The sequence below is a fragment of the Balaenoptera borealis genome (assembly GCF_965194805.1).
Source record: "Balaenoptera borealis genome assembly, chromosome: 1".
Lineage (NCBI taxonomy): Eukaryota > Metazoa > Chordata > Mammalia > Artiodactyla > Balaenopteridae > Balaenoptera > Balaenoptera borealis.
Window position 1 is genome coordinate 36,065,045 of NC_138860.1, and position 22,224 is coordinate 36,087,268.

Here is a 22,224-nt window from a genome sequence, read left to right on the forward strand (position 1 = left end):
AGTCTGTCGGCCACGTGAGTGTCTTAGATGCTCAGTATTTTCCTGCTGAGGTGGAGGTGCTTTTAACAATACCTTGCATTTCCTCCTGTAGATTTTGTTGTTGTTTTTTGTTTGTTTGTTTTCGCCACGTCGTGCAGCTCGTGGGTTCTTAGTTCCCCAACCAGGGATTGAACCTGGGCCCTCGGCAGTGAAAGCTCAGAGTCCTAACCACTGGACCGCCAGGGAAGTCCCTGTTGTTGTTGTTGTTGTTGTTGATAGCTGTTTTGAGGTGTAATTCCCATACTCTTCACATAATCCACCTAAAGCATGCCGTTCCTTGCTTTGTAGTGTATTTGTTGAGTGCAGTCGTCACTACTACCAATTTTAGAACATTCCATCACCCCGAGAGGAAACCCCATCCCCATTAGCATCCCTCCTATCCCCCTCCCCAGCCCCTGACAACCAGGAGCCCACTCCTCTCTGTGCACTTGCCTGTTCTGGACGTTTCCCATCAGTGGAATCACACCCTGTGTGTCCTTGTCCGTCTGGCTTCTCTCACTGAGCATCATGTTCTCAGGGTCCATCCACGTTGTAGCGAGGGTCAGTGCTTCACTCTTTTTCATGGATGGATAATATTTCAGTGTGTGGAGGGACACATTTGTTTATTCGTTCCTCTGTTGATGGACATTTGGGTGGTTTCCACCTTTTGGCGGTTGTGAATCACGCCTCTGTGAACGTTAATGTTCGGGTCTTTGGTGTGGGTTTTTTTTGGCTGCGTTGGGTCTTTGTTGCTACACGCGGGCTTTCTCTAGTTGTGGTGAGTGGGGTCTAGTTTTTGTTGCAGTGCACGGGTTTCTCATTGCGGTGGCTTCTCTTGTTGCGGAGCACAGGCTCTAGGCACGCGGGCTTCAGTAGTTGCAGCACGTGGGCTCTGTAGTTGTGGCACATGGGCTTCGTTGCTCTGCGGCATGTGGGATCTTCCCAGACTAGGGCTCGAACCTGTGTCCCCTACATTGGCAGGCGGATTCTTAACCACTGCGCCACCAGAGAAGCCCAATATTCAGGGTTTTGTGTGGACGAATAGTCTCATTTCTCTTGGGCAGACACCCAGAAGAGGAATTACTGGGTCATTTGCTAACTGTTTAACCTTTGAGGAGCTGCCAGAGTGTTTTCCAAACCCAGCTGTCCTCACTGTTTTCTGCCGTTTGCCAGGAGGCCTTGGGGCCGATTGTTCCCATCAGAGGTTCTTCCCCAGGGTTTCTGGGTCAGCAGTGGTGCTGATGTTGCAGGTCGGTTCCCCCGTGTCAGGAACCACTGGTCTGCAGGGCTGTCCTGTGCTGGACCGCGCGTGCTCCATCTCCCGCCCCCGGCCTTGTCTAAGCAATATGAGTTCAATGGATATTTACTACTCCGTCCTTGGTAAGTTGGAGGATATTATTAAGAACGATAGAAGATTGTTTTCTTCCTTTGCCTTAAAAAATAAGATTCTGGGCAAAAGGTCACATATCGTAATTCTATTTACAAACGTCCAGAACGGGCAAATCCACAGAAACAGAGAGTGGATTAGTGTTGTCAGGGGCTGGGGAGGGGATTGGGGCGCGTCTGATAATGGGGTGATGGGATGTTCTGGAACTAGATAGAGGTGATGGTTGCCCAGCTCTGAATGTATTAAAACCCACTGAACTGTATACTTGAAGCAGGGGCCCATTCTGTGTGAATTATATCTCAGTAGGGCTGCTGTTGCAAAGATGAGGCTTAGGACACAAAGGGTGTTTCCGGAGTTGTTTGACCTGTTAGGACCGCTGCGCCAGGGCGGGGGGACCCTGTCCTGGGACCCTCCGGGCATCCGTGTCCTGGCCCGTAGGGGCTCTGCCCGCATTGCCGTCCTCCACTGTGAAGCGTGGAAATGGTGGCCTGGTCTGAGAGGGGCAGTCGCTGTCCCGTGGCAGGGCTGGTAGCTCTGGGCCTGACCATCTCACCTCCGGCTTCAGCCCTTGCTCTTCGTGGCCCCTCCTCTCGCTGTGCGTCCTCTTCGAGGCCCCTCCTCACCGCGATAGGAACCTTCACCGGCGGGGCGGAGGTGCAGTCTGGAGTTACAGACCGTCCACACGATGCGTCGTCCTCACTTGGTTACTGCGGGGTCTTGGGTTAGCTGGCCGCCAAGACCCCGGCGAAAGGCCGGAGCGACCTCCGACGTGCTCCTCTGGGAAAGCGGCAAGGCCAGCCCGCCGGGCGCAGTGAGGCCAGGAGAGTGCCGCTGTGGCCGGGAGGGAGGATAGCTGCTCACCCGCTCCCGATGGTTGCAGGAGTGGTGTTTCTCCATTTTATAGATGGAAACCGAGGCCTGCGGTGGTTCAGGGACTCAGAGGCAGGCCTGTGGCTTCCAGGCTGCAGGAGTGCCCGGGGAAGTCCTGGGGAAGGAGAGTCAGGGGCTTTGAGTCCGTCCCGGTCCCTTCCCCGCAGCCCGCTGGGCGGCAGGGCGCTGCAGGAACAGGCGCTCCCGGAGCCAGCGTGTCCCACGTGGCAGGACATGGCCCCAGCGCTGGGGGTGGAGCTCTCTGGTGGGTCCTGCGGGTCGGGAAATGAGGCGGGGAGCCCCGGGGGCTGCAGCACCCGCCTCCTCTGGTAGCTCTAATCACTGGAGCGGGGAGGGACGGCTCTGAACCCTGTCCTGTTGTCTTTCAGGACAAACCCCACGATGCTGCTCACAAAATCAGCGAGACCATCCGGTGAGTGTGGCGCCTGCTGGGGCGGGGCCTCGGGGTGGGCCAGTCCTGAGTTCCCAGCAGCCCCCAAGCCGTGCGCTCCCCCATTCCTCAGTGCTGATCTGTGTCAGCATCGTCAGAATCGAGGAGGCTTGGGAAGTGGGGCTGTGGGGTCAGGGGGTCAAGTCCTCTGAGTGTGACCCAGGACAGGTATTGGTGCTTCGTGAGCTGGCTTCCTGTGGAAGAGGCTGGAAATCCTGAGTGGCCAGCTTCGCGAGGGACCCCTCCCCTCTCCCCTTATCATCTTGCTTTACTCTTCTCCCGTGGGGTTTGGTGTGACCTTTGGGTTTGGGCCGCTCTTCCCTCTGTGAGCCTGCCCCGTGCTGTGCAGAGGAGGCCGGCTGCCCGGGAGGCTGACCCGGGTGAGGTCTGGGAGGAGGGCCGCCTGCTGTGTTCTAGTGGGCTGTCTCCTCACGTGGGACCTGAGGGTCTGCGACGGCCTCCAGAGTGCCCTCGGGGGCCCATGCGTGGAATCCTGCAACCAACCACTCTTGGCTTTATAATGTTCCACGTGTGTGACTGTGGCCCTGGCATCTCGCTGCATTGTGCCTTAAAATCCTTAGCTGTGTAGCCACTGCCTGGGCCACATGCCATTACATCTGCTTGAATCTGGGGCGACCGGGCTGGCAGCAGTACAAAAGGCTGTTTGGTACATAGGGGTGGTACTCCCCCCTCTCCGTCCTGTCCTTCCTTCGGGAGGCGAGCATTTATCAGTTTCTTCTGCATTGTTTCAGGTTATATGTATGTATATATTACTGTAGTATATTAGTATAAAATCTATCTTAGGGTTCTCCAGAGAAACAGACCCAGTGACGTCTGTGTATATGAGATTAATTTAAGCAACTGAGTCACAGGACTTCAGGCTGGCGAGTCTGAAATATGCAGGACAGGCCAAGAGAGGCAGACCCAGGGAAGAGTTGATGTTGTAGCTCAAGTCTAAAGGCAGTCTGGAGGCAGAATTTTATGTATACACATACAGATGAATTCCGTATAATATAGTACAGAGGGGTTCTGTGTAGTTTACCCAACTTTCTCCAATGGTGACGTCTCACATAACTGTAATAGCAAAACCGGAAAATGGACATCGGCATAATCTACAGACTTTATTCACTGTGCATGTATGGTCACGTGTATGCACGCATGCATTCTTGTAACCTCCACCTCAAACAAGACGTAGATCGGTTTCATCACCACAATATTTTTATCCCTCTTAAATACATAAATACAGATATCCTGGAGTTGGCAAGTGTTGTGAACTTAGGGAAGTAGTGTACTAAGATGTTCATCAGAGAAGAGCTGGTGTCCAGTTTAGGTTGTCATCATCACTTCCTGATGTGAATCCCAAATTACTACTTTGGTTTTTTTCTAGTATTAACAAATTCCTGACATGAGGTGGATCTTTGACTTACGTAGCATCACTAGATGACCTCTAGTGCACAGACATGCGCCAGGCCAGCTTCTGGGCCTCTCTTTGTTTTGAGGGTGGTGGGACATCAACACCAGACTGAAGGTTGCCCAGATCTCCCCCAAACCCAGATTACCCCCCAACGCCTGTTTTTAACCACATCAAATGTATTTATTTAATACTTTGACTCATGCTTTTGGTTTTGATCTTCTTTTGAAAGATTGTTTTTCTCTTTTTCCCTTCTCTTCACATAGGAGGAAAAGAGACGTAGAGTTACATCCAGAGAACGGTAAGAATAATAAAGCTTTTTGTTCTGTGCAATATGTAATCTTGATGACTGAAATTACTTTTCTGATATCTTTTAAAAAGAAGACCTTTATAGTGAGTTGCCAGGGTGACCATAGATAGCTTAAGGATGCTGGGTTTGCAGTCAGGTTATTAACCTTGTGATTCAGGTAGAACTGTCTTACAAAGAGTGAATTGGGGGCAACTGGAAGTTATCAGAACTAGATCTAAAGGATGTATTAAATATTAAATGTTGAGGTAATATGTGCCTTTCAGGGCTCCTGAGATGAAGATTGATTTGGTGGGGGGCGGGGGTAGGAAGGAAGACCTTTTGAAAACTGCCTCCACGGGAGGAGTCTGTGAAGGTCATCCTTAGGGTGTGTGATTTTGCTTGACAGAGTTGCTGGACCACTCCCTGCAGAAGAACCAGGAAGAGTAAGACCAGGAACAGACATGGAAGAAGAAGAAAGGGATGATAAAGTAAAGCCTGGTCACCTCCAGGTTTGTCACTTCCACCTTAATCTCAGAACCCATTTGGTTCTAGGAAGGGGGGTCAGGGTGTGGGGAGCGTGTAGAAACAGAATGACTTCCACTAATGATCAAAATGACCTTGGATTTAACTAAAATGCTCTTCAAACTCATTTTTCTGCTGGTTCCCTATGTGGAAGGTGTGTTATGTGGCTCTGGTGATAGTAAATCAGCGGTAGGCCTGGAAGTCAGCTGGACCTCTGCTACTTGATCAGTCAGTCACAAAGCTTCAGTCTGTCCCCTCTCCTGCCTGCGTCTCCTGCCCATGAGGTCTTCGTGAAGGTCTCATTTTCAAACACATGAGGTGCTAAAGTGATCTAGTATCGTCCAGGTATAAAGTTGCATTCTTAACTGAGATCAGACCAGTTCTTTCCCCAGACCTCCAGCTCCTTTGTAAAATCAGAGTTTCAGGTTCTATGAAATACAGATGTACCCACTGAACCCCCATGGGAGGGGGTAGGAGAAGGGATTAGGGATCTGATACTGCAAGCTTTACCATTAGACAGCACTGCCCTGTATGACAAAGGGCTGACATTGGTCGGGCACAGGTGGTAGAACAATATCACGTCCCTTTTGGTTTTTTTTTTTTAAATCATTGTTTTTGTTTTTGTTTTTTTTATTAATTTATTTCTTTATTTTCGGCTGTGTTGGGTCTTCGTTTCTGTGCGAGGGCTTTCTCTAGTTGCGGCAAGCGGGGGCCACTCTTCATCGCAGTGTGCGGGCCTCTCACTATCGCGGCCTCTCTTGTTGCAGAGCACAAGCTCCAGATGCGCAGGCTCAGAAGTTGTGGCTCACGGGCCTAGTTGTTCCGCGGCATGTGGGATCTTCCCAGACCAGGGCTCGAACCCGTGTCCCCTGCATTGGCAGACAGATTCTCCACCACTGCGCCACCTGGGAAGCCCCCTTTTGGTTTTATTAAGACGTTGATTAGAAGTTTCAGCTCAGCAGAGGGGCAGCACCCTGGGCAGGCACTGGGCCTCCACCATCTATGGATCCTCTCCTCCAGCACCCAGGCTAGGTACTCAGTTACCAGCACCCCAAAGGGCAAGAACTGAGCTCTGCCAGGCTGGCCTTCCCAGAGGGCAAGTGTAAGCAGCACAGCCAGGAATGGGAGCAACAGGCTTTGCTGGGTTGTCCAGAAGGAGGGCGATGTCTGGTTTGGCACGGCTGGAGTCAGCGCTAGCCTCCCCTCGGACACGAGCACTGGGCCCCCTGGTCTCAGGCTCACACAGGCCTCCAAAGCCCTTCCCTCAGGATGATGCTCAGACCCTCCACCCAGCCCACCTTCCCGCCCCAAACACCAGCAGGTCAAGCACCACTCAGAGAAGGGGGCCTTTAAAGGGCTTTAGAAAATCTTAGAATCCGGATATGGCAGCTACTGTGTCTCACTTGTAGCTGAGAGCTCTGCTCCCAGAGCACAGGATGGCCGAGGGGGGCGAGATGGGAGGGTCTCGCTGTGACCCCCAGGCACTGCTGGCCTTTTCAGCCACATGCCTGCCTTCCTTGGAAATACATTTCATTAACAGCCAAAGGGAACACCCTGAGAAACAGGAGGAATTATTGGTTCGTTTCAACCCTTAGCAACAGTGAGTTTTCACCACCGGGTATTTCGTCTGCTCTCTGCAATGCGCTGGAACTTTCCTTTGGACTAAATGTGCCTCAGCTGTCCCAGGCACCCGACACACTTGGCGACTCCGCCTGACCCGGGAGTGCCCTGGGCCCCAGGGACAGGGTCCCTCCTTCCTGACCACCCCCTCGTGGGAGTGCTGAGGCCAGTCAGCCCCCAGCTCTGGGGGCTCAGGGTCCCCTTGGAAGTGACTGCGAGTCAAGCTCCCCACCGACCCCCTCTGCCCTGGTCTCCCTCCCGCCAGGGCCACTTTGTGCGCGGTGCCGTTCGCCCCTCCTCAGGGGTGAGGAGACCCAGGCCGACTCAGCTCCACTGACCTGCCGGTGCCCGGTGCCTGTCTGGGATATGGCCAAACAGCCTGTAGGTGTCAGGGAAGCCCTGAGGGCGGGCACCCTCCCGCACCCTCACGACGCGGTGCTGCTCCCGGTGGAGCCCACGGCCCGGGTGGCAAGAGGCGCGACAGGGGTGGGAAGGAGACGGGGCCACGGGAAGCCCACGCCGGGCCAGGGCGCAGAGGCAGGAGGCAGCTAGGGGCCCGGCCCAGCCGCGAAGCCCGTGCTTCCACCCAGCCTAGGCCCGAGCGGCCCTCAGACCTCCCTGCCAGCCCCTGGGCTCGGGATGGGTGACGGGTGCACCGAAGAAGCCGTACCGCTCGAGCCGTCCGGAAAGGCCGGCCCAGGGGTTGTGCCTGTTCCCGGCATGGGGCGAGCACCGGGGCCTGAGGGTGTGGAGCCGTCTGGCCGCAGGTCACAGGCTTTGGCTGTCGGAAAGGAGGGCTGCGATGGGGCTGTGCCGACAGAAGGGGAGGATGGAGCCGCCGACAGTCCCCGTTTGCCAGGCAGAGCTTCATCGTGGACCCTGTTCTCCGCAGCCGTGCGCAGCAGGGACACCCAGGCCTGGCGAGTCTGCGCCCCACCCAGGGCCGCTGGGTTCCTGCGCGGCAGCCCCGGCATCTCCTGCCGAGAAACCCCAGAGACCGTGCTCTGTCCCCCGAGCCCACCGCAGCGCTGCAGAGCCCAGGGGGACTGGGGCTTCACCCCAAACTTGAGGAAGCCACACCTGGGGGCCGCGGCACAAGCGCGGGTCCCACCATCCCCGCAGGAGCAGACCCCGCGGAGGGTCTATCTTTTGGAAGTAAATTTAGAGTAACAGGTTTTACACACAGAATCTTAGAGCTGGGAAAATCCTTTGTGTCATTCATGTAGCTTCATAAGATTTTTTTTTTAATGAGAGGATGGATTTCCTTGAGCAAGAGTGAATTTCCAGGAATGGGTCCCTGGATACCAAGGACTGTTTTGGGGAAGAAAGACGAATCTATTCTGTGAACGCCTTATAGAACTTATTCTATATTGTAGTTCTGTCTGGAAACACATGTACCGTTGATCTTTGTAGCAGCCCTTAATATCCTCAAGAGAAGCTCTCATTTCCCCATTAGTACTTGTTATAGATGGAATATTTGGGTCCCCCCAGCATTCACATGTTGACACCCTACCTCCAATGTGATGGTATTAGAAGGTGGGTCTTTTGGGATTTGATGAGGTCATCGGGATGGAGCTCTCAGGATGAGATTCTTACCCTTGTGAGAGTCATGAGAGAGCTGGCTTTTTCTCTCTGCTCTCTGCCCTGTGAGGACACAATGAGAAGTGGACAGTCTGCAACCCAGAAAAGAATCCTCACCAGAAGGTGATGATCCCGGCACCTAGATCTAGATCTCAGACTTCCAGCCTCCAGGATTGAGAAATACATTTTTGTTGTTTACAAGCCCACACCCCGCCCCGTTTATGGTACTTTGTGACAGCAGCCCAAACTGACTTAGCACTCTTTTCTTCAAGTAAATGAAAGAATTTGTGGAGCCCATCCATTTTATGACACAATTTCCGAAATAACCAATATTGTGTCTATACACTCTGATTTGTCAACTTTTTTATTTATCAAAATTGTTATAAAAGAAGTTTCCATATTTTTTCCTAATAAATTGTTTCCAATCCATGTTGTCACTATAATGGTTCTATGATATTAATAATTTGAGCCCTAATACCCTGCTTAAAATAATCATTTATTTGTCTTATGAATAAGTTCAGGGTTCAAATGCAAAAGTTTTAAAAGGATATACTGTGTAAAACATCTATGTCACCCCTCTGAAGGAAAGAAGGAGGGAAGAAAGGAAGGAAGGAAGGAAAAAACATTGAATTTGCCCTCAGTTTAGCTGCCACTTCCTAAGGGAAGCCCTTTCCAACTCCAGACCCCCAGGCATCACAAATAAGCTCTCATGGGACACTGTCCATACTGTTGCATGGCATGTTTCCTGAAAAGCTGATTCTGAGACAAAGACAGACTTTCAGGAAGTTTCTTGGGGTGTGTATTTTGGGATAAACATAGAATTACCATATGACTCAGCAATTCCACTCCTAAATCATTAAAAACAAACACTCAAACAAATCTGCATACAGACATGTTTATAGCAACACTATTCACAATAGAAAAATCATGGAAATAACCCAAATGTCCATCAATGGATGAACGAATAAACAAATTGTGGTATATACCTACAGTGGAATAGTAATTCAGTCATAAAAAGGAATGGAGCAATTAAATATCAAACAATTACACGGCCAAAAACATTCTTTAAAGAAATGAAATACTAATACATTTTACAGTGTGGATGACTCTCGCAAACATCATGCTAAGTGAAAGATGCCAGCCACAAAGGTCACACATTGTATGATTCCATTTATCTGAAATATCCAGAATAAGTAAATCGATAGAGAAAGAAAGCAGACTGGTGGTCTTCAGGGCCTGGCAGAGAGAGCGAAGTAGTATCTTCTTAATGGGTACAGAGTTTCTGTTTGGGGTGATAAAAATGTCTGTGGGAAGAAAAAAATTTTTAATTGGAAAATGATTGATTAAAAACAGAAGTCTGTGGGGTATTTCTTGGTACTGCCTTTCTCAATTTCGACAGTAAATGGTCAAGTACACAGTAAATGGTCAAGTGCAGCAGCCATGGTTTGAGAAAGAAATGATGACCAGGGCTCAGAACACTCACTCAGGGACGAGGGTGAGGGTCACCCCACCAAGTAAGCCATCCATTTTAGCAGAGATAATATCCAAGGATGAGGGGACTTGAGAATGGATAGCACAGGAGGGAGACAATGACTATCAGTTGTGGCCTTGAGGCCACCTACAGTAACAGAGGCTAGAGTTCGACCCATTGACGCTCCTTTCACTGGTAGTTCATCTCACTCACCCTCTCCCCTAAAAACGATCCATGGAAACTATGAAAGAGTTGTTTCCAGAACTTATGCAAAGACGTTGATCCAAGTAAAGGCAACAAAAGCAAAAATAAACAAGTGGGGCTATATCCAACTAAAAAGCACAACAAAGGAAACCAACAACAAAATGAAAAGGCAACCTACCGAATGGGAGAAAATTTTTACATATCATATATCCTATAAGGGGTTAGTATTCAAATTATATGAAGAACTCATACCAAAAAAATAGAAAAAATATCCAACTAAGAAATGGGCAGAGAGTCTGAATAGACTTTTTTACCGAGAAGATACAGAGATGGCCAGCAGATAATTAAGAAGACACCTAAAATCACTAATCAGCAGAGAAATGCAAATCAAACCACAAAGAGATGTCACCTCATACCTGTTAGAATGGCTAATATCAAAAAGACAGGAACTAACAAGTGTTGGCAAGGGTGTGGAGAACAGGGAAGCCTTGTGCACTGTTGGTAGGAATGTAAATTGTTGCAGCCACTATGGAAAACAGTATGGAGGTCCTCAAAAACTTAAAAATAAAACTATCATACGATCCGGCAATTCCACTACTTGGTATTTGTATGAAGGAAACAGAAACACTAATTCAAAATGAAATCTGTACCCCCATATTCGTTGCAGCATTATTTACAATATCCAAGACTTGGAAACCCTTGTGTTCATCGATGGATAAATGGATAAATGACATTAGGCATATATATATTCCAAATTTTATATATATATATATATATATATATATATATATATATATATATATATAAAATATATATATATATTATATATATATATATATATATATATATATATATATATATATATATATATAAAATTCAGCCATGAGAAAGAAACAAATCCTGCCATTTGTGACATGAATGGACCGTGAGGGCGTTATGCTAGGTAAAATATGTCAGACAGAGAAAGAAAAATCCTGTATGATCTCACTTTATATGGAATTTTAAAAAAGCTCATAGATACATAGACTGGTGGTTACCAGAGGCAGGGGGTGGAGGGTGGGTGAAATGGGTAAAGGTGGTCAATATGTACAAACTAGCAGTTATAAAATAAGTCCTGGGGATGTGGCTATAGTTAATAATATCGTATTGCATATTTAAAAGTTGCTAAGAAAGATCTTAAAAGTCCTCATCACAAGAAAAAAAGATTTCTACCATGTATGGTAATGGATGTTAACTAGACATACTGTGGTGATCATTTTTTAAATTGAAGTATAGTGGATTTACAGTATTATACTGTAATAGCAATATATTAGAACACAGTGATTCAATATTTTTATAGATTATACTCCATTTAAAGTTATTATAAAACATTGGTTATCCTTATAGCTTATTTATTTTATGCATAGTAGTTTGTGCCTCTTAATCCCCTCCCTTACCCCTATCTTGCCCCTCCCCCCTTTCCTCTACCCACTGGTAACCACTGCTTTGACGTCTATATCTGTGAGTTCATTTCCTTTCTGTTACATTTATTCTTTATTTTTTAGGTTCCACATAGGAGTGATAACATACCGTATTTGTCTTTCTGTGTTTGACTTATTTCAGTAAGCATAATAGTGTTGCAGCAAAAATAGAAATGAAGTTTTTCCTCTCCTGAAAATAAGGAAAGTAAAGGGGACAGTGAACAGGCTAGAGAAGACACATAAACTGGCCTGAAAGGGTTAATCGATCCTAGTTTTATTTAAACTGTTACTAATCTGTAGTGTCTGTAACTAGGTTTATCTTTCACAAAGCTAAATTACATTCTGTTCCTATCACTCCCTAGCTGTCTATGTAAATGACATCCTGCATCTGGTGCTTAAGCTCCCTGCCCTCTCTTGTAGCCAATCACCCTGTGTAGCTGTTTGCATTTCAGGAAGCAGATGGCAGGCAGATAACGCCGAGGCAAATGAACCCAATTACCGGTCCGCCGTACCCAATTACCGGACTGCCTGACGCCAGCGATGCCGGTTTTGAAATAATGCAAGAAGAAGAAGAATGCAGGACTTTTACCACTTTGCTCCTTATTGTGACTCCCTGGACTGCGGTGGCCGCCCGAGGGGCGGGGACGCCAGCTGGGATCTCCAGGCGTGTGTGGGCATCGTGTCTGCAGCCAGCGTCCCCGAGGCCACGCTCGGCCCATAATCACTCAGTGAAGCTGCGCCACGACAGCGCGGCCGACTTTTTCTGGCACTGTGAGGACCTGTGCGCATTGCAGGATTCTGTGCCTCTGCCCGCCTTGCGCGCCTCCCTGCGGGAGGGCCTGCTGGACTTCAACGCCGACCGCCTCCGCGGGGTGGACTGGGCGCCGCCCCTGAGCACCCTCTGTCCCCGATCTGTATCCAGAGCTTCTTCCAGCCACGACTTGGCGAGACAGGTTTGTAGTTCCCGCTTCCAGGGGTTTTCGTGTGGGCGCTGCGAAGCGGGGTTTTAGATGGTGCAAGGTGGAGGTGGGCACTAGAACCGGTGCCCAGTGCCCGGGTGTGCGTGCACTAGACGGGGCGTGCGGCCTAGGACTCCTGCCAGCTCGGTGACCCCGGCCGAGTGCTTTAAGTCTTCTAGGTCTCAGTGTTCTCATCTGTAGCATGGGCTGAACAGGACTCACTCTCTGTGGTGGTTACAAGGTCGCATTCTGTTAATGCTTGTAGACTCTACAATGTAGAACACTTAGCGCAGTTTGGAGCATCGTTAATTGTTTGACAGATGTTACCTGGTCTGTTGAACGACTTTGCCTGGTACACGCCAAAGCGTTTAGGAAATGGATATATCCCAGCTTCATTTCCTTTCCATTAAAACAGGGCTCAGGAAAAAAAAAAATCTTTTTTTCAATAGTCGTATCATATAGTGGAAAGAGCACTGGTGTGAAGGCAGCTTAGGGTTTGAATTCCAGGGCTTATGCTCTCTGTGGCCTGGGCAGGTTACTTTTGAACTACAATCCCCACACTTGTAAAATGACATGAAAAACCACTCTTTCTGTGGGTTCTTAGAATTAATTAAGCAGGTTATGTGTGTATAGTATCCTGGCACTTGAATGAGTTGTCAGAACCAAGGGCTGCTGGAGACGATGCTTCTGCCCTAGGTAATCTCCCCTTCTACTGGGCGGCAGGTAAACACAAGCACAGTAGTCAGTGCTCTGGAAGAAGTGAGATCTGGTGCTACAGAGCACAGAATCTTTTTTTTTAATTTAATTTTTATTTTATATTGGAGTATAGTTGATTTACAATATTGTGTTAGTTTCAGGTGTACACAAAGTGATTCAAAGTGATTCCGTTATACATATATCCATTCTTTTTCAGATTCTTTTCCCATACAGGTTGTTACAGGATATGGAGTAGAGTTCCTTGTGCTATGCAGTAGGTCCTTGTTGATTATCTATTTTATATAGAGTCGTGTGTATATGTTAATCCCAAACTCCTAATGTATCCCTCCCCCCACCTTTCCCCTTTGCAGAGCACAGAATCTTAGAAGGGAAAGTTCAGGGTAGGCTTCTTGGAGGAGGTGCCATCCTTTCTAAGGATATGTAGAAGCTCCTGGGGTGGCAGGAGGGAGCAGTGTGTGTCAAAGTTTGAGAAATATAAGAAAATATGGCAATACTAAGGTACAGGACTGGAACTCCGGGTTTGGGAAAGAAATGAGAGTTGATACTGGAAACCTAGTGGGGTCCAACAGAAAGGGGCCTTGTTTATCCTGTCAGAAGTTTAGATGTTTATCCTGAAGGCTGTGGGAAACCCTAAAGAACAGTGAGATGGACTTCTGGTTTAGAGACTCACTCGGACCTCCATGTGGAAAGCACTTGATTGGGTACAGGGTGAATTGTAATCTAAGGGTCCCACTTAAGTTATAAAATGTTGGACTGGATTTTGCAGATCCGAGAGAGAATGGGTGGGGCCTGGTGACCAGTTAGAAAAGGGAGGGCAGCAAGTGTGGGTGACAGTTTACAGCTGCATCTTTTTGTGAGATACAGAGCACAGTACGAAGGGATTGGCGGGGGGGAGAGGATCTTACTTCATCTTCAGTGCTTTAGAGGGACCTGGTAGACAGGTCTGGGCCCAAGGTACAGATCTGGGCTTTTTGGGAGGACAGATGTTTGAAGGCATGGGAGAGACTTAGGTTACCCACAAGAAGATCCAAAGAATCATAGGTCTGAGGGCTTTTTAAATGGGTATATTGAGGATGTTTATAAGCTGAAAGAAAGTAGCCAGCAGAGAAAGGGTGTGAAGATCTAGGAGAGGAAATGATTGTTATTTGTTTTCAAAAAGCTGAATACTTATCGTGTGGCTGGCCCTTTTCTAGGATCTGGGGTTCTCGCCATGAGTTATCTCTTCTGCAAGGACAGTTCAACTCATCCCCGGATGAAGAGAAGTCAGATTATTCTTTGCATCCCATTCAGGTGTAAGAACTGTTCTGTACCTCTGAAGGGACTTTACTTAACCAGGGTAGTAAGTTAGAAATCAAAAGAAATTAGAGCTGGAAGGGACCTTAAAGGCCACTGTACTTAATTTTGCCTAATATTTAACCTTGATTGTAAGAAAAATTTATTGCAGAGCCCATTCTCTTCAGAGTTCCTTCACTGAACTTTATGTCTTTCATCCAGTGGATCTAGCTTGTAGATTTTGGCCTCCTCCTTAATTTGCTTCTTCATCCACATTACATTTTGCCTGGACTATGGCAGAAGCTCCTGGGTGGTTTCGTGGCCCCTGGACTCAGTTCCTCTAAGTTCATCTGCCTACTCGGGTTGAGTGATCTTCTATCATGAAAAGATACGCCTAAAATAATGCTGCTAATGACTTGCCCACACAGAGTTAGTGCATACTAGCCCCCCAGCGTGTGCTCTGCACAGAGACGTGTAGTCTGAACTGTGCTCTGCCAAGCCTCCTGGGGCTCTTTGGCCCTGAGGAAGGAGAGCTTTTTGTGATCACTCCCTTTATCTAATTGGTCCTTCAGCAGCGGGGCACCTTTTTCTAATCAGCGGAGGCACCCTTACTCAGCCAGTGGTAGCCCCAGGGCTCATCACCTGTGGGATACAAGCCATGCTGTCTCCCAGGCTTGATTCGACCAACATCTCTATTTTCTGTCCCTTCTCACACTTGGACCCCTGGCGTTTAGTTATCCCCACCTGCAGTATTTACAGTGCGCAGCAGGTGTCAGGCTTGAGTGTCTTTGCACCTCCTCCTCCAACTCTGCATAGCCTCATCTTTCTGGATTGTGCTTCAGGGTTATCATGAAGCCGTCACTTAGATATAACTTTTTGCCTCCATAGGAACCTCTGTGCATAAAGGTTATGGTTCTTTATCTCATGTGATTGAAAATTTGAGTTTATACATGTCCCTCCTTAATGAGGCTTTAAGGGCAGTGGTCGTTTCTAATCCTTAGCACACAGCAGATGCTGTTTTTTCTTTTTAGATGCTTTTTAACGGTGATAAAATGTATGGTTTAAATCACTCATTTTACAATAATTTTGCTTTAGGTTCTGACAGAAATAAAGTTTCTGGAAGTTGTGTTCCTGCAATAAGAAATAAAGATGTGACCTTCCAGTTGTGTAAAGCTCTTAAATGCTGTGAAAGTGCGTCAGGTGTGCTAAGGAACCTGGAGCTAAATGGGCTAGTTGTGAGAGAGACTAAACTACGTTAACAAAGGTAAGCCTTCATTGTGTCCTGCCAACATTTGATAGTTGCGTTTGTGTCAAACTAAACGGTTAAAATTTTAAACTCTTCCTCCCCATTAAAGGGATTGAATAAATCGGCCACTTTGGGGCACCTGTGTCTTGCGAATTGTCCAATTGGAGATGGAGGTTTAGAAAGTGAGTTTCAGTCTTGTTTAAGCCTCTTCCCATCAGACTGGTCTCGTGATTTCCTACACACCATGTTACTTGCTGTCTACCTTTTCTTGGTGGTGTTCATGCCTGGATTGTCTCCTGTACCTGCTCAAACCTTGGTCCATTCTCATTTGTACCATGGAAGTTTGTCATGCTGGATACTGTCAGAATTAATTTTACTTAAGTTTGTGTTAAGCTGCAAAGCGCACATTTTGTATATTTTCTGTTTTTTGTGTTTGTTTATATTTTTATGGTTTCTCTTCAAGAAATATTATGAGAAGGGAAATAGCAAGATGTAAAGAGCAAAAAAGTCATCATTCTCTTTAAATTGTTAGAACATCTATCTGCAATCATAATTATAATGCACTGTGGTATGTGTTAAAATAGGAAATATATGTAATGTCCCGTAGGAGCAGCAAAGTCAGTGGTGTTAGTGGGGGTGTGTCATGGAAGTAATCACAAAGCAGGTGACTGTTGGTTGGGGTCCTGGAACATTAGTGTGTGTTCCCTGTGTCCAGTAGTGGCCTGGAGGGGTCAGGAAGCCTGCCTTTCAATTTGAGGGAAGAGAGGGTTTGAGGTCCTCTCTCTCATATTGCTCTAATATACTGCATAGCACTTCATAACATACTGGGTTTATAGTTGACATTTAAATCACTGATTGATCATCAAGGTTGGGATGTATCATTGGAAATGAAAATAGGAAGAGTCTTATGCTTTTCAGGTTTTTCCTTTTTTTCCTATGTCTCAAAAGGTACCTAGTACTTTACTGAGTGGTTGGGAATAAAGTTTCCAGTATTCAGTGTATTCACTTTTAGTATCTAAAAAGAATTAAACTGTTTCTGTAAAGTGGAATAACACTTTGTTACTGACAAGTTTTAGAATGCATCTGTTCATCAATTACCTGTTTGGGAAGATTGTAGTTAATGATTTTAAGAATGTGGCTATAAACTTCCAATTGACCTAAGAAAAGCAAATAAGTTAAGACTGACAAATGTATAGGCTCTTCATCTTATTGTGTGTGTGGTTTTTTTTTTTTTTTCCTTTCAGTTATTTGTCAAGGTATAAGGAACTCTATCACTCTTAAGACAGTAGACTTCACGGGCTATAATCTGAAATGGCAGGGAGCAGATCACAAGGTCAAGATCTTAAAGGTGATTTTATGTTTAAACTTCCATGAAAACATATGTGATTGAAGCACATTAACATATTGATACAAATGGCAGTTAATTTTTCTCTTTTAATACATGTGAGTGCAGCTTTCATTTTGTTGAAAGAATATGACCAGTTTTCAGTTTGGGATTCTACCATTTAGTAAAGATAGTCCACTTAATTTTAGAAATAAGAGATTTAATATATAATACATAATAATACTTTTATGTATTTTTAGTTACTGAAAACTTTGATTGTGATACTGTGAAGAAAGTATGCCATTATAGTCTTCAAGACTTAAATGAATCAAGTGTTTATTAGCTGCTGTAGTTTATAAAGTCATAAAAATCACTACATCAGCAATTTGTAAATACAGTTTTTAAAATAATGCCTTAACAACTTTACAGTGGTTATAATGACTGTATTTAGGCCTAAAGTTATTTAATAATTTGACATGAAGCCTTTTTAATAGTTTGATGGTGCAGATCAGGGATAGGTAAACTATGGCTGGTGGGCCAGATCCAGCCCGTCGCCTGGTTTTGTAAAGAAAGTGTTTTTGGAACATAGTCGCACCCTTTGTATACATGGTAGTTGTGGGTACTTCCACCCTACACCAGTGGGGCAGAGTAGTTACACCAGAAACTGTAAAGCCCAGAAAGCTGGAAATGTTTAGATTTAGATTTGAAAAATTGAAAAATTCTTTGAGCCTATACAGGCAAGTCCATTAACCCCTGGGGTAGAAAACAGTCAAGAACTTAGGTGCCAAAGCCAAATGGCCTAGGTTCAAATTCCCTTTCTCCCTTTTCATAGCATTTGACCATGGGCAAATCACTTAAGGTCTATGCCTCATTATGAGGTTTAAATGAACTCATTTGTGTAAATAGTTCCTGGCACATACTAAGCACTGTGTAAGTGATTGGTGTTATTTCTGCTTGGAGCTTTTATAAGTTATTGTTAATAGAAAAATGACACTAATGATTTTCCTTTTAGAGTATCAAAGGCACTTTGAGTCTTTTATTTTTTCAAGAATGTAATAAGACTTTTTCCATTTAAAGTCAGTGTTCCCTGTTACCCAAATTTATTTTATGAATATAAAGAATTGAATGTCTTTAAGACAAGACTTGTGGTTAAATGTCAAACCATTATTTTCCCAAGGCACATCAAACTGGCTCTGCATAGTCCAGGCCTCTAAAGTTTGTGTGCATACCCTAGGTAGCATGTGAGATCCATTTTGTAAATATAGTTTTTAAAATAACGCTTGGGACTTCCCTGGCGGTCCAGCAGTTAAGACTCTGCGCTCCCAATGAAGGGGGCCTGGGTTCGATCCCTGCTCAAGGAACTAGATCCCACGTGCCTGCCGTAACTAAGAGCCCACATGCCACAACTAAAAGATCCGGCTGCAACTAAATATGCTGCAACTAAAGACCCGGCACAGCCAAACAAACAAACAAATAAATAAATATTTTTTAAAAATAAATAAAATAATGCCTTAGGAGTTAGGAAAAGAAAATATTAGAACCTATTTAGCTTTGTATCATTTAAAAAATATCTGTGTAGTTTATAATGTACATACATTATATGTATAGAACTTCATGTATATAATTTGCTAAAAGCTAAGATGCATATTAAAAAGTTTTCTTAGGGGTTGCCCAGTCAGGTGTTTGGAGACCATTGGAGGACAGAATGATGAAATTTAGAGCCTCAGCAATGATAGAATTTAGAACCAGTTCCCTGACTTAGAAGATAAGGAAAATAATTCATAGACTGTAATTGAGTTGTCCAACTTTACATAACTGTTCAGAAGCAGGTCATCCAGTGGCTGGAATCTAATCACTGACCGACTAGAATCTGGGTCACTGGACTCATAAACCAGAACTGACTGTTTAATTTCTCAGGTTGATTCTCCTGGCATATATGCTTGTTATGTGTGTGTGTAAATCTCTGACATAATAAGCCATACTCAGTAGGCACACCCTGTTTCCTTATTCAAGCATCGTAATTTCATCCCATTAAATCTTTGAAGTATCAGACTACCAGAAGGCATGAAGAAACCTGGGCTGAGAGTCTTCATTCCAGGAGACCTGATCTTGACTGTATGGCTGGTTTGAGGCGCATCACTCTGAACTGCAGCACGCTCATTGGTGACCTGGGTGCAAGTGCTTTGGCAGAATCTCTTAGTGAGGATTTATGGCTTAGAGGTAAATTCTAAAATTGAAAATATTGAATTTTTAATATGATATATGCTTAGCTTTTGGCATGATACTATTGTGATAGGATTTTTTTAAAGCCTCATTTTACTGATAGCTTTTATTTTGCTTTTAAACTTTCTCTAAGAGTTGCATATATTCTTTACAGAAAATACAGAGTAACAAGAGAACAATTACCTATAATCTTAATACCCAGACATAATCACTGTTCATTTTGGTGCATACACTTTCAGTCTTTTATTTTTCTATAAATATATTTGTACACTTAGGGATTACAAAAATAGAATTGTAGTATACTTGCTATTTCATATTCCTGCTTTTTTCACTTAATGTTGTATCATGTAGTATTCCATCATATTGATGTCCCATAGTTTAATCAATTCTTTGCAATTAGATTTAGACAGTTTGCTTTTCCCTGTCAGAAACAATGTGAATACGTTTTATATACGTTTCTGTGTCCATTGGGATTACTTCTGTAGAATAAGGTCCTAGAAGTGGAATGACTAAGTGTGACATATTTTTAAGACTTTTTTTTTTTAATACTGCAAGTTCTTATTAGTCATCAATTTTATACACATCAGTGTATACATGTCAATCCCAATCACCCAATTCAGCACAGCACCATCCCCACCCCACCACGGTTATCCCCCCTTGGTGTCCATACGTTTGTTCTCTACATCTGTGTCTCAACTTCTGCCCTGCAAACTGGTTCATCTGTACCATTTTTCTAGGTTCCACATACATGTGTTAATATACAATATTTGTTTTTCTCTTTCTGACTTACTTCACTCTGTATGACAATCTGTAGATCCATCCACGTCTCAACAAATGACTCGATTTCGTTCCATTGTATGGCTGAGTAATATTCCATTGAATATATGTACCACAACTTCTTTATCCATTCGTCTCTTGATGGGCATTTAGGTTGCTTCCATGCCCTGGCTATTGTAAATAGCACTGCAATGAACACTGTGGTGCATGTGTCTTTTTGAATTATGGTTTTCTCTGGGTATATGCGCAGTAGTGGGATTGCTGGATCATATGGTAATTCTATATTTAGTTTTTTAAGGAACCTCCATACTGTTCTCCATAGTGGCTGTATCAATTTACATCCCCACCAACAGTGCAAGAGGGTTCCCTTTCCTCCACACCCTCTCCAGCATTTGTTGTTTGTAGATTTTCTGATGATGCCCATTCTAACTGGTGTGAGGTGATACCTCATTGTAGTTTTGATTTGCATTTCTCTAATAATTAGTGATGTTGAGCCGCTTTTCATGTGCTTCTTGGCCATCTGTATGTCTTCTTTGGAGAAATGTCTATTTAGGTCTTCTGCCCATTTTTGGATTGGGTTGTTTGTTTCTTTAATATTGAGCTGCTGTTTATCTATTTTGGAGATAAATCCTTTGTCCGTTGATTCATTTGCAAATATTTTCTCCCATTCTGAGGGTCGTCTTTTCGTCTTGTTTATGGTTTCCTTTGCTGTGCAAAAGCTTTGAAGTTTCATTAGGTCCCATTTGTTTATTTTTGTTTTTACTTCCATTACTCTAGGAGGTGGATCAAAAAAGATCTTGCTGTGATTTATGTCAAAGAGTGTTCTTCCTATGTTTTGCTCTAAGAGTTTTATAGTGTCCGGTCTTACATTTAGGTCTCGAATCCATTTTGAGTTTATTTTTGTGTATGGTGTTAGGGAGTGTTCTAATTTCATTCTTTTACATATAGCTGTCCAGTTTTCCCAACACCACTTATTGAAGAGACTGTCTTTTCTCCATTGTCTATCTTTGCCTCCTTTGTCATAGATTAGTTGACCATAGGTGTGTGGGTTTATCTCTGGGCTTTCTATCTTGTTTCATTGATCTATGTTTCTGTTTTTGTGCCAGTACCATATTGTCTTGATTACTGTAGCTTTGTAGTATAGTCTGAAGTCAGGGAGTCTGATTCCTCCAGCTCTGTTTTTTTCCCTCAAGACTGCTTTGGCTCTTCGGGGTCTTTTGTGTCTCCATACAAGTCTTAAGATTATTTGTTTTAGTTCTGTAAAAAATGCCATTGGTCATTTGATAGGGATTGCATTGAATCTGTAGATTGCTTTGGGTAGTATAGTCATTTTCACGATATTGATTCTTCCAATCCAAGAACATGGTGTATCTCTCCATCTGTTGGTATCATCTTTAATTTCTTTCATCAGTGTCTTATAGTTTTCTGCATACAGGTCTTTTGTCTCCTTAGGTAGGTTTATTCCTAGGTATTTTATTCTTTTGGTTGTAGTGGTAAATGGGAGTGCTTCCATAATTGCTCTTTCAGATTTTTCATCATTAGTGTATAGGAATGCAAGAGATTTCTGTGCATTAATTTTGTATCCTGCAACTTTACCAAATTCATTGATTAGCTCTAGTAGTTTTCTGGTGGCATCTTTAGGATTCTCTATGTATAGTATCATGTCATCTGCAAACAGTGACAGTTTTACTTCTTCTTTTCCAATTTGTATTCCTTTTATTTCTTTTTCTTCTCTGATTGCCGTGGCTAGGACTTCCAAAACTATGTTGAATAATAGTGGTGAGAATGGACATCCTTGTCTCGTTCCTGATCTTAGAGGAAATGCTTTCAGTTTTTCACCATTGAGAATGATGTTTGCTGTGGGTTTGTTGTATATGGCCTTTATTATGTTGAGGTAGGTTCCCTCTATACCCACTTTCTGGAGAGTTTTTATCATAAATGGGTGTTGAATTTTGTCAAAAGCTTTTTCTGAATCTATTGAGATGATCATATGGTTTTTATTCTTCAATTTGTTAATATGGTGTATCCCATTGATTGATTTGTGTATATTGAAGAATCCTTGCATCCCTGGCATAAATCCCACTTGATCATGGTGTATGATCCTTTTAATGTGTTGTTGGATTCTGTTTGCTAGTATTTTGTTGAGGATTTTTGCATCTATATTCATCAGTGATATTGGTCTGTAATTTTCTTTTTTTGTAGTATCTTTGTCTGGTTTTGGTATCAGGGTGATGATGGCTTCATAGAATGAGTTTGGGAGTGTTCCTTCCTCTGCAATTTTTTGGAAGAGTTTGAGAAGGATGGGTGTTAGCCCTTCTCTAAATGTTTGATAGAATTCACCTGTGAAGCCATCTGGTCCTGCACTTTTGTTTGTTGGAAGATTTTTAATCACAGTTTCAATTTCATTACTTGTGATTGGTCT

The 22,224-nt window shown here is 44.5% G+C and overlaps 1 protein-coding gene across 1 annotated transcript in view; it reads left to right on the forward strand.

Annotated features, from left to right (window-relative positions):
• LOC309628550 (centrosomal protein of 78 kDa-like) overlaps positions 1-22,224 on the forward strand; it is a 227,855-nt gene that overhangs the window by 2,851 nt on the left and 202,780 nt on the right. Inside the window, 10 exon segments of the mRNA XM_082391713.1 lie at positions 2,665-2,708; positions 4,404-4,438; positions 4,833-4,935; positions 11,737-12,190; positions 12,193-12,237; positions 15,328-15,477; positions 15,480-15,496; positions 15,588-15,660; positions 16,723-16,826; positions 18,848-19,022. Of these exon segments, the coding sequence (XP_082247839.1) occupies positions 2,665-2,708; positions 4,404-4,438; positions 4,833-4,935; positions 11,737-12,190; positions 12,193-12,237; positions 15,328-15,477; positions 15,480-15,496; positions 15,588-15,660; positions 16,723-16,826; positions 18,848-19,022 (1,200 nt within the window).